Source organism: Pantherophis guttatus, chromosome 8, assembly GCF_059756535.1.
Source record: "Pantherophis guttatus breed Tessera chromosome 8, ASM5975653v1, whole genome shotgun sequence".
Classification (NCBI taxonomy): domain Eukaryota; kingdom Metazoa; phylum Chordata; class Lepidosauria; order Squamata; family Colubridae; genus Pantherophis; species Pantherophis guttatus.
The window spans coordinates 28022542-28033614 of record NC_142070.1 but is presented as its reverse complement, the minus strand read 5'-3'; the positions used below and the strand labels follow the sequence as shown (position 1 = coordinate 28033614).

The window sequence follows — 11073 nt, the reverse complement described above, 5'->3', positions numbered from 1 at the left end:
TCGCCCGATCCGGTAGCGATAGCAGTGGGTGGTTCGGAGAACCGGTAGCAAAAATCCCTGCCCCACCCCCGCCCATGCCCAGCTGAGCCGCGCGATCATCAGAGGCTTTTTTTTTTAACTTTTAAAAGCATTTTTTTCTACAACCTCTTCAGCCAAAGAGATTGTAAAACAAATGCTTTTAAAAGGTAAAAAAAAGCCTCTGATGATCACAGCTAAGCAGTGCGATTGTCAGAGGCTTTTTTTAATCTTTTAAAAGCAATGCTTTTAAAAGTTAAAAAAAAAGATTGCACGCCACAGCTGATCACCCCTCCTCGCTGGCATGCACTGTGCATGTGCACCTCGCAGTTGGTGCATGGTGCGCACTGTGCATGCGCAGCCAGCGAACCGATAGTAAACCGGTTCAGATTTCACCACTGGTTTAAATATGCTTACTTTGAAAGAAAGTTCATCTATGTTCTCTGCCTGGAAGTCATACAGGGCCTTAGCTTTTGGTTTCTTCCCTCCCTGAGGTTCTGATGACTGCATTCCACCTGTAAGATACAATGATCCAATTAAGTTTCTATCTTTGGGATAATATAAGAAAATATTTTGTTTGCAAATATCTTAATCTGGTTTGAGGTTAACTGAGTGAAGGGAATGAAAAGCACAACTCTTTTGCATAACACATACACTGCAAGTTTAATTTATGCCTTTTTCCTTTGAAAAAAATCTACTTGTGTTTATTAAAAAACAAAAAGTGTTTTAAGAGCCTTGGTGGTGCAGCAGACAAAAGTGCTGTTAAGTAGCACCAGCTGCCTGCAATTACTGCAAGTTCAAATCTCACCAGGCTCAAGGTTGACTCAGCCTTCCATCCTTTCGAGGTAGGTAAAATGAGGACCCAGATTGTGGGGGCAATAAGCTGACTTTGTATAAAAAAGAACACTGCTTAGAGGGGGCGTGAAAGCCCTACTAAGCAGGTATATACAAAAGTATGAAGGCTATTGCTTAACGCATTGTAAGCCGCCCTGAGTCTCCGGAGAAGGGCAGCATATAAATCGAATCAATCAATCAATCAATAAATTTTACTAGTTATCAAATAGGAATAAAAATATATTTTCCTTAATTTTTCAAAGGGAAATGACACCGTTGTTCTTATATTGGACAAAAGCAAGCACTAATTACTTTTTCATGTCATAAATCTTTATTTCTTACCTTGGTAATTAACCAAGAAAGTTGCCTTGGAATAATATCAAGTCACTAGGGCTGTGATGGCGAACCTATGGCACATGTGCCACAGGTGGCACACAGAGCCATATCTGTGGGCACACAAGTGTTGCCCTAGCTCAGCTCCAGTGCACATGCACGTGCCGGCCAGCTGATATTCAAGACTTTCGGTCCCACCGGAAGTCACGAAACAGGCTGTTTCCAGCCTCCAGAGGGCCTCCGGGGGGTGGGGAAGGCCGCTTTTGCCCTCCCCAGGCTCCAAGAAAGCCTCCGGAACCTGAGGAGGGCAAAAAACAGGCCTACTTGGCCCACCGTGCCATTGTGTGCCAAAAGCGGGGAAAGCACAGGGGTGGTGGTCATGCAGACATGTGCGGGGGGGCGGGGCACATTGAATTGTGGGTGTGGGCACACACACGTGCAACCTCCCCACTTTTGGCATGCGACAGCAAAAAGGTTAGCCATCACTGCACTAGGGGGATTCTAATTGACATCTTTAACCATTCCAGATTTTACCACCAGGGTGTGCTCATGATCAGTTTACAAGGTACATTAGCCACACTATCAGAATACAGTAAAAGAGCTATTAAATCAGAGGTCTTCAAACTTGGCAGCTTTAAGACTTGTGGACTTCATCTCCCAGAATTCTCCAGCCAGCTATGCTGGGAGTTGAAGCCCACAAGTCTTAAAGCTGCCAAGTTTGGGGACCCCTGTATTAAATCATTGCAATATATTCTAGGTAATTTATGAGGGCAGACTGTGGGTATCATCATGCTTTTCTGTATGAAATGGCAGAGAAAGCATTTATTATGATGATGATGATTCTTTGCAAGTATGTAAGTGAGGAAGGCATATGCTACTTGTATCACAGAGAATTTATTTATTTGATTTTTATCCCGCCTTTATTACTTTGTAAATAATTCAAGGCAGTGATCATATCTAATACTCTCCCTCCTCTTATTTTTCCCATAACAACAACTTGTATGGTAGATTGGGCTGAGAGAGAGTGGCTGGCGAAAAATCACCCAGCCAGCTGCATGCCTAGAGTAGGACTAGAACTTGCCCCCTAGAGAACAATGCATTCACTTACAACCTGCTGTTCACTTTACAATTGCAGTGTTTGCTTTACAACCACAGCATTCGTTTTATGACTATCATGTTCCCTTAACAACTGTTGCAAAAAAGGTTGTAAAATTGAGCCAGTTTATGACCATCATGACCTATAAATGAAATTGTGGCTCGATTACAGTTGTAAATCAAGGACCACCTGTATCTTTATAGCTTGTACAACAGGATGAAAGCAGTTCCATTTTTCTTTCAGCACTGTACCTGAACAAACATGAACAAACACAGCTGGGAAAATGCCTTCCTTTCCATTTATCCTCCCTCTATACCACTCTGAATCCAGTTGTTCTAATATCAAAATACGATCTCCTTTTTTAAACGATAAATCTTCCTGTGTTTCTGCTGTAAAGTCATGAAGAGCATCACACCACTGTCCAGCTTCTCCTTCCAGCTTTGAAAACAAAAGAAAACATAGGCATGTAAGCTTTATAAACTTTCCAGCGTTACTGAGAAAACAACACTGTCTATCCAATGAATTCTATACACATCATTTAATAGGTTTAAAACAGATTAATTACTTTAGTGCAATGGATTAACAGATTAGGAAAGGTAATCTTTAACCCTGCAATAGACAAAGTTGGTGAATCTTTTTGTTTCTTCTATGTCACTGCGTTTTTGTATTTGTCAGCTGGGCTCCCATTCTGAGATTTACGGTAGACTGATTTGACTCTTATCTCAGATGCCACTGCGCATGTCCACATTCCTTCTTTCACATTCTTTCACTTTCTTCTAACTTTCTTTGTTCGCCTGCAAGAGGTATGGCAGGAACGCTGCCAAGATGTAATTAATTAGCTAGTAAGACTGTTTTTACTTCTTTATAATAAAATGTGTTTATTAGAATATATCTCGGGTTTATTTTCTTAAAGTATGCTGCAAGGAAAAAGCCACAATCCATTCTCTAATCAAGGTGCAATTACCCAAAAGCGGAATGGGATTAATTGCCACCCTGACATTCTAATAATGTATATTAGAATAACAGATTGTGCCTGATTGATTACATGCTATAAAATGATAAATACATTACCTGTGTCATTGATCCTGAATGTTTACTCCTCAGCGGGAAACCGCTATCACCTATATAAAAGATTAACAAATAAACATCGTAATTTTTAAAATACTATTCAGTTTAAATATAGTCTCTGCCAGTAATATTCATAATACATATAGAGAAAAACAATTCCAAGAAACAATTCAGTGGTCGTATTCAGCCAGTTCTATCCACCCGCCCACCCAGCCATCAACACATCCCGTATTTGAGGCTCTGTGCATGCGCTCACATTTGCGAACCGGTAGCAAAGTTAAGTGAATACCACCCCTGAAACAATCTTAAACAGAATGGCTGGATTCATTTATCAGACTAACCAGTAATGTTGTTTGTTTTACATTCTGCGGATTGGAAAACCTAATCATTGTGGTTAATAAACTGTAATTAACTGATTTATGAATTGTATAGCCAATTTTATCATTAAACCAGCTTAGTGTGTGCAGTGAACCCAGCCAGATGAGGTTAATTTAACAAAACAGGATTATCTCTCATTTTGGTGTGATTTGTGAAACCGACCTCAGAAGGGGTGTGTGTGTGTGTGTGTGTGTATCTTAGCTCTAAAAATGTCAGATGATGTTTCTCTGAATGTCTGAATTATATTGATACATAATGTAAAGGAAACATAATTGTTTCTTCATATAATTTGATTCACTATAAAAAAAATTCTATTGTATACCACCCTATCATTGCTTTTAAAAGGTTAAAAATCCTGAGTAATATAGAAAATTGACCGTAGGCCTGAGAGATGCATTTCAGCAAAAGTAATTTTAGGGGCGACTTTTCTCAAATTGCCTTCTAAACAAGCATAAGAGGAAGCATGTGATTTCTGTCATTCTTTGACCAAGTATTTTGGGGACTATACAGTTTAGGATTGAATGATAAGACAGAATGCACTGAATGGTTCTTTAATGCAACCTAACATAGTACAGTATATCACACACATTCATATAGATAGTCCTCGACATATAGCTACAACTGAGGCCAATCATTGGGTTGCTAAGCAAGACAGTTGTTAAGTGAGTTTTGTCCCATTTTACAACCTTTCTTGTTAGCATTGTTAAGTGAATCGTTGCAATAGTTAAATTAGTAACACAGTTATTAAGTGAATCTGGCTTCCCCATTGACTTTACATGTCAGAAGGTCGCAAAAGATGATCATGTGATCCTGGGACATTACAACTGTTATAACTATGAGTCAGTTGCCAAGCGACTAAATTTTGATCACGTGATCATGGGGATGCTGCAATGGTCATAAGTGTGAAAAACAATCATAAGTCACTTTTTTCATTGCCGTTGTAAGTATGAATAGTAACTAAATGAACTGTTGTAAGTGAGGATTACCTGTACAAGAGTTATTATAAAATTTTGTAAAAGTGCTAAGATTCAGCTCACGCTGTATTCTTTCATTGTGTACCTGTAGCATACACACGTTTAAAATTGTGCTTTCATGTTAACACAGGCACAGCATGAATATGCAAAAATACTGTTTTACATAATACACAAAATATCAATGAAGAAGGCTAGAATTTCTAATTTTGGTATGTGTTCTTCTACACCCAAACATCTGTCTTTATTAATAAGGCATTTTGGTCATTAATTATTTACTGTGAGGTGCTGTTTTTTCTTCACCAGTTGGTTAGTTGTTTTTACCTGACTCAGGTAGATCTTCAATAACGTCCACAAAATTTAAGGGAAAAATTCCAGAAGTACCTCTCAGCTCTCCTTTGGCCCATTCTTCATTAATATATCCTTTTAAAATAATAACTTCACCTTCTGAAAAACTTAATTCATCTTTCAGGTCTCCAATGTATTCAAATCTAGCTCTACATCTTGGGCCACTAAAATAACAAAGAAAGAAAAAATAGTACAAGGAAAAATATCATTCTTTCATTCGTTTCACTTATGCTTCTGAGTTCACTGTATTAAATATATATTCACTATTAATACAAAAAAAGTAAAACCATTTTACATCATTTAGGCCCATGTTTTTATATTTGTCTGTTAGACCTGTATCACATATTTATTATTTGAATGATTTCTCTACTAGAAGAACTTTGAAGAAATATACACTGCATAAAGTCTTTTTTTTTTTGCCAAAATATATATATATTGCTATCATATATTGTATCTGTATCTGTAGTAGATCTAGTAAAAAAAATATTTGTGTGTGTGTGTGTAGAGTGCTGAAAAACATAACTTTAAGGTCCATTTACAACCTTCGCATAATTCCTGTCATGTGATTGTTACTGACCTCTGCAGAGCAGAGAAATTTGGAAAGAATAGATTGCAAGAGAATTGACTTTTTGCTCTTGTGTAATTGAAAGCAATTTGATCCCAGTTGCAGCCTTTGTCTGGGACCCATTGGTGACCTATGCATTACATTTTTCTCGCCAATCTCTCTTGTCTGGGGGGAAGAAATGCGTTTTTACACAATCTCTCCTTTGCCTGACCATTCCTCCATCGCTGCTGAAAGGAGTGATTGGAGAGAAAGAGATTTCAAGAGAGTAAGCTATTTTAGACATCAAGACAATGAGATCTGGAGAGCACCAACAATGGTTAAGAGTCCTAACAGAGAGTTAAAAACAATATAGTCAGTCTCCAAAAGACTTGAGATATGCCATTTGCCATTTACCTTAATTTGCAAGAGAAAATAACATTTATATTGTATACACAAATATATTCTTTACCACATTAACACTGCTTTTGAAGAAAAAGAAGAAAACTGGTTTTTTTAAAACTAGTTTTCAGAAATCAACAGCATAGACAAGAAAATAGCTTTCAATAAATATTTTTCCAATTAGTCAAACTACCCAAACCATAAATATTTAAAATATTTAAAATCCTTAAACTAAACAATTCTATGACTTTGTTTTGTAATGTACTGTGATATGCTATTTTATAATTCCCTTTCCAAGAATTATTCTGTGTTTGAAGTCTCCAAATCAGGATTTTACTTGCTGTGAGTGGTAACCAGACTACCTTTGTATGAATGGAAAATAAATCTGCATTAAACCTCAAGACCACAAAGTCAACCCTTCTACGAAAACTTACACAATATTAGATGGTGAAAGCTGCTCCTTTTTCCAGTTGTTTTCTCCTGGAGTATCAGTCTAGGAAGGAGACAATAGGTACATTTAACTGTTTTATCTACATACCTTAATTAATTTCTATTGAAAAAATTATTAGGGCTCTATTCATCCTTCAAAGGTCAGAAAAGATTTTAAAGTGCAGGAAGGTGCACAATCAGCAAGGACTTGCGTATATTTAAACCAGGGTCTGCAACCTTAAATACTCAAAGAGCCATTTGGACCCGTTTCCCACAGAAAAGAAAACACCGGGAGCCACAAAACCTGGGTGGGTGTGGCCAACTCGATATTACTCACTTCCACCAGTCACATGACCCCCCTAGCCATGCCTACCCAGCCGGTCATTAGGGCAGAGAACCAGTTGTTAAAAAACACCTGGAACCACAAAATCCTTTTGACATTTCTCTCTTCCCTTCCTCCTCCCTCTCTCCCTCTCTCTCTGTATGTCTCTATGTCTCTCTCTCTCCCCCTCTCTCTGTATCTCGCTGTCTCTGCCCTGGCCGCTTCTCCATCCCCCACCATAACCCTTACCTTCTCAGGCCAGGCGAGGAGTGACTGGGAGGGAAGGGTGAGGGGCGGGCCCAGCCAGTGATGGGATCACCTGACAGGGAGCCACAGGAGAGGGCCCAAAGTGCCACATGCAGCTCCGGAGCCGCAGGTTGCTGACCCCTGGTTTAAACCAAATACATCTTTATCCTGGATTGTACTGCAGTTTCAGAAGACAGCTGTCCAAGCCATTAAGGCTGGCCCAGCCCCACGAATAGGTTACAATGACCGTGACAGCACAGTTGACTTTTTGCAGTCAAGAATTGCGTAGATCCATACTTCTAAGTTCCTGAAAACCCAGTCACTAGTTTGGTCTAGTACAGGGGTGTCAAACTTGACGCGGCATCACGTGATGTATCGCGACTTTCTTCCCCTTCCCTAAATTGGGCATGGGTGTGGCCAGCGCGTGATGCATCCAGTCCCCAGACTGAGAGTTTGACAGCCCTGGTCTAGTGGTTGAGGCAGTAAGCTGGAAATCACAACACTGCCACTTCTAGTCCCATTTTAGGCATGAAAACAGGCTGGGTAACTTTGGGCCTGTCATTCTCTCTCAGCTCAACCCACCTCACTGGGTTGTTGTGGGAAAAATAGAAGGAAGAAGTATGAGGCATGTTTGCTGCTTTGAGTTATAGGTAGTCCTCAATTTACAACAGTTCATTTAGTCACCGTTTGAAGTTACAAAGGCAATGAAAAAAATGACTTATGACTGTTTTTCACACTTATGACCATTCCCATGGCCACGTGATCAAAATTCAGTTGCTTGGCATGTAGTTCTTATTTATGACCGTTGCTGTGTCCCAAGATCATGTGATCTCCTTTTCAACCTTCTGACAGGCAAAGCCAATGGGGAAGCCAGATTCACTTAACGTATTTTATTCTGATTTCATTTTAGATCGTATTTTATTCTAATTGCATTTTTAATTGTGTGTTATTCCAATTTCATTTAAATTGTTTTACCAAACTTTTGTAATGATTTGTTTCTGGAACTCTGCACTTTGATATGGCCCAAGGGCTAATCAATAAATAAATTCATTCATTCACTTACCCCTGTTACTAATTTAACAACTGCAGTGATTCATCTAAAAACTGTGGCAAGGAAAGCCATAAAATGGGACAAAACTCACTAAACAACAAAAAGTTTGGGCTCAATTGTGATCACAAGTCGAGGACTACCTGTATTTATAAAAATAATAAAGGCAGGATTTAAAAAAAGAAGTTGTTATAAAACCGACGTAGGAATATTCTTGTGCTTTCTCTTAGCCTTTAAATCTGAAAAGCAAGCCTAATTTTTATCAAACTTGCTTGGTCAAACTGCAATTCTAACTGTATCTCTTCATATAGAAATGCTGAGCATTTACAATAATTTAGTAAGAGGTTTGCTTTGTTGTCATTTTTCTTCAGTCAGTATATTAGAAGATGCGCCATTGTACTTCTTTCTGATTTTCATTTCTTGGGCTTAACTGCAAATCTGATGCTAACAATCCTCTTTTGATTGCTCATATAATGACAAAAATCAATACTACGTGCAATTTTAAAAATTATTGTTGCTTTTGCCTTGTGCTCCTAATTGACACTGTGGTCTATTGTGATTTTTTTCACTTCATACCAGTTAGCATTATTCAAGCATTATACACTTCAGCAGGTTTTTTTCTCCTTTCATCACCCAAAAAATATATGTCCCAAATGCTATCATTATATTTATACAAAAGGAAAAAATTAAGAATATGATTGTAATAATATGTTACCCAGAATCTCTAGTATGTTATTTTTAATGTTTTGCAATTGCTGGATAATCCCATTGCTGTTTCCCTAAAAACAGGAACTCCGGCTAACCATAGTCTTGAAAATACTGTGGCCAGGTAGGAAAAAAAAAGGGGGGGGGAATTCTACAAATGCAACAAAGATGATTAGGGGGCTGGAGGCTAAAATCGAAGAACGGTTGCAAGAGCTGGGTATATATCTAGTCTAACAAAGAAAAGGACTGGGGTGACATGATAGCAATTTTCCAATATTTGAGGGGCTGTCACAGATAAGAGGCGATCAACCTCTTCTCCAAAGCACCTGAAGGCAGGACAAGAAGTAACAAATGGAAACTTATTCTTGTGGCCTCTCAGCCACGGCCCCTCCAGCAGCCGAATCAGATGAGGAGGCAGCATGGGAATCAGGGTCAGCATCAAGGCAACCTGAGAGCTCCAAGGGGGGAGAGGGAATGGAGCTAGCAGAGAGAGAGACATAGGCGGAGCCTGGGCCGTCCGTCAGCCCTCAGATGGAGAGTCAAAGCCCCCAGGTCTGGAGGCGGCTGATGAGGAAGAGGAAGAATAGCTGGGTCCAGTGCCTGATGCGCGGATGCGCAGAAGGCGGAAGAAAGGAGAGCAGTGGAAATCTGTGGGTCGATCCTTGGGAAGGAAGAGCCACCGCTGCTAGCGAAGCCCTACCCTAGCTCTGGGGATAAAAGACATGGGGCGGAGATGAATAAATGTGGCAGACAACTTTTCATCTCCCCTGCCAGACAGATTTGTTAGCCTGATGTGAAAGAGAAACTTTTTGCCGGGGCTGCTGGCGCTCCTAATAAAGAAATCATTGCTTCAAATACAGAGGGTTTGTCGTGTTTGGGGAGCTGGGTCAGAACACTTATCAAGGAGAGATCCAACCTAGAACTAAGAAGAAATTTGCTGACATGAGAAAAATTCATTAGCTTGCCTTTAGAATTGTGAGTGCTCTATCACTGGAGCTTTTTAAGAAGAGATTAGACAACATTTATCTGAAATGGTATGGGGCCTCCTGCTTGACCAGGGGATTGGGCTAGAAGATGTCCAAGATCCCTTTCAGCTCTGTTATTCTGATGCAGCTTTTTGTGAAGAAATTATGGGAAAGCTTAGACCAAGTCAGTTGAGAAATTAACATAATTGCATCTCTAAGGAAATTTCATGGAAAATATGTTTTAAAGACTTCACTTTAATTAGCTCACTATAATGGAAGCTGAAAAAATTGTATTACAGTATTAAAAAATTCTCTATTTATACCAAACTAACACTGGACACACCCTTGTGGAACCCATGTTGTTCTTGCTTTCTTACTAATACCAGCTCTGTGGGGCTTGACACTTTTGGATTACCGTCAGCATCGTACAAAATGTGAAGCAATGATGTAGTTGTGAGATTGTTAGTGTTAATCCAGTATAGCTGGTAGAATATTAATATACCAGCTGAAATTAAGCATAGGTTAATAAAGTTATTAATAGGTTAATAAGTAGAAGGGTATTTTCTCACAATTTCAATTTATTGTAAAAATGAAAACCATAAAGATTAAGTCAGTTACATATTTAAATAGATTTGCTGCATGTTACAAAAAATATATCTGCTTTGTGCACTCAAGCAAGATTTAACTACATGATATGCTCAATAAAATGCACAGGAGAAAAATTAAATTAGAACTCAAATGAGAACCCAGATGAAATGCACTATATTTCACTTGAAATGAGAAATATACTTACAATAATTTTGACAAAGCTAGCAGGAAAAATCCCAGTACGATTCTTGCATTTTCCTCTGTACCACTCATCATCTATTTTTTCCAGAAGTAAAACAGTGTCTCCAATACTAAGGTCCAAATCATCAGTATGTTCTACATAAAAATTAAAAATAAAACTGGTTTAGTTGGTATTTACCAAATCAAAAATAAAATCTCACTTAGCTCTATTTCTGGTAGCTACAGTACATTACATAAATTTAGGGCAAAGGAATAGGCAGCCAACAGCTTTAAAGGTCTTAACAGAGCATTAAAGGTCAATGCTCTGAGTTTTACTGAGGAGTACAAAAAGACAGCGATGAGACTCTCGGTGGAGAAGAAAGCAACCTAAGCAGAAAAACCAAAGGAAAAAAGAAATGAAATTCAAATCATTGAGGACAGAGGCTTCGAGCATCTGCTAATATTTCTCTCCCCACCAACCTTTGCACCAAGGAATATGCCAGAAGCAAAAGGCTTTGAATTTAATGTCAGGACATGGCAACTAACAAGCTTTAAGATCAGGATGTCCAAGGGATTCAAATTTTAGCATGCTGCAGAAAGTAAA

General features: G+C 38.8%; 1 protein-coding gene across 4 annotated transcripts in view; it reads right to left on the bottom strand.

Annotated features, from left to right (window-relative positions):
• Positions 1 to 11073, bottom strand: part of SH3D19 (SH3 domain containing 19) — a 62421-nt gene that overhangs the window by 2435 nt on the left and 48913 nt on the right. For all 4 annotated transcript variants that reach the window (XM_034401336.3, XM_034401335.3, XM_087874509.1 and 1 more), the window contains 6 exons: positions 10495 to 10625; positions 6421 to 6479; positions 5020 to 5207; positions 3350 to 3399; positions 2530 to 2716; positions 433 to 530 (listed from right to left, as the gene is read on the bottom strand). In XM_034401336.3, coding sequence (XP_034257227.2) covers positions 433 to 530; positions 2530 to 2716; positions 3350 to 3399; positions 5020 to 5207; positions 6421 to 6479; positions 10495 to 10625 — 713 coding nt within the window. The remainder of the gene's footprint in view (positions 1 to 432; positions 531 to 2529; positions 2717 to 3349; positions 3400 to 5019; positions 5208 to 6420; positions 6480 to 10494; positions 10626 to 11073) is intronic.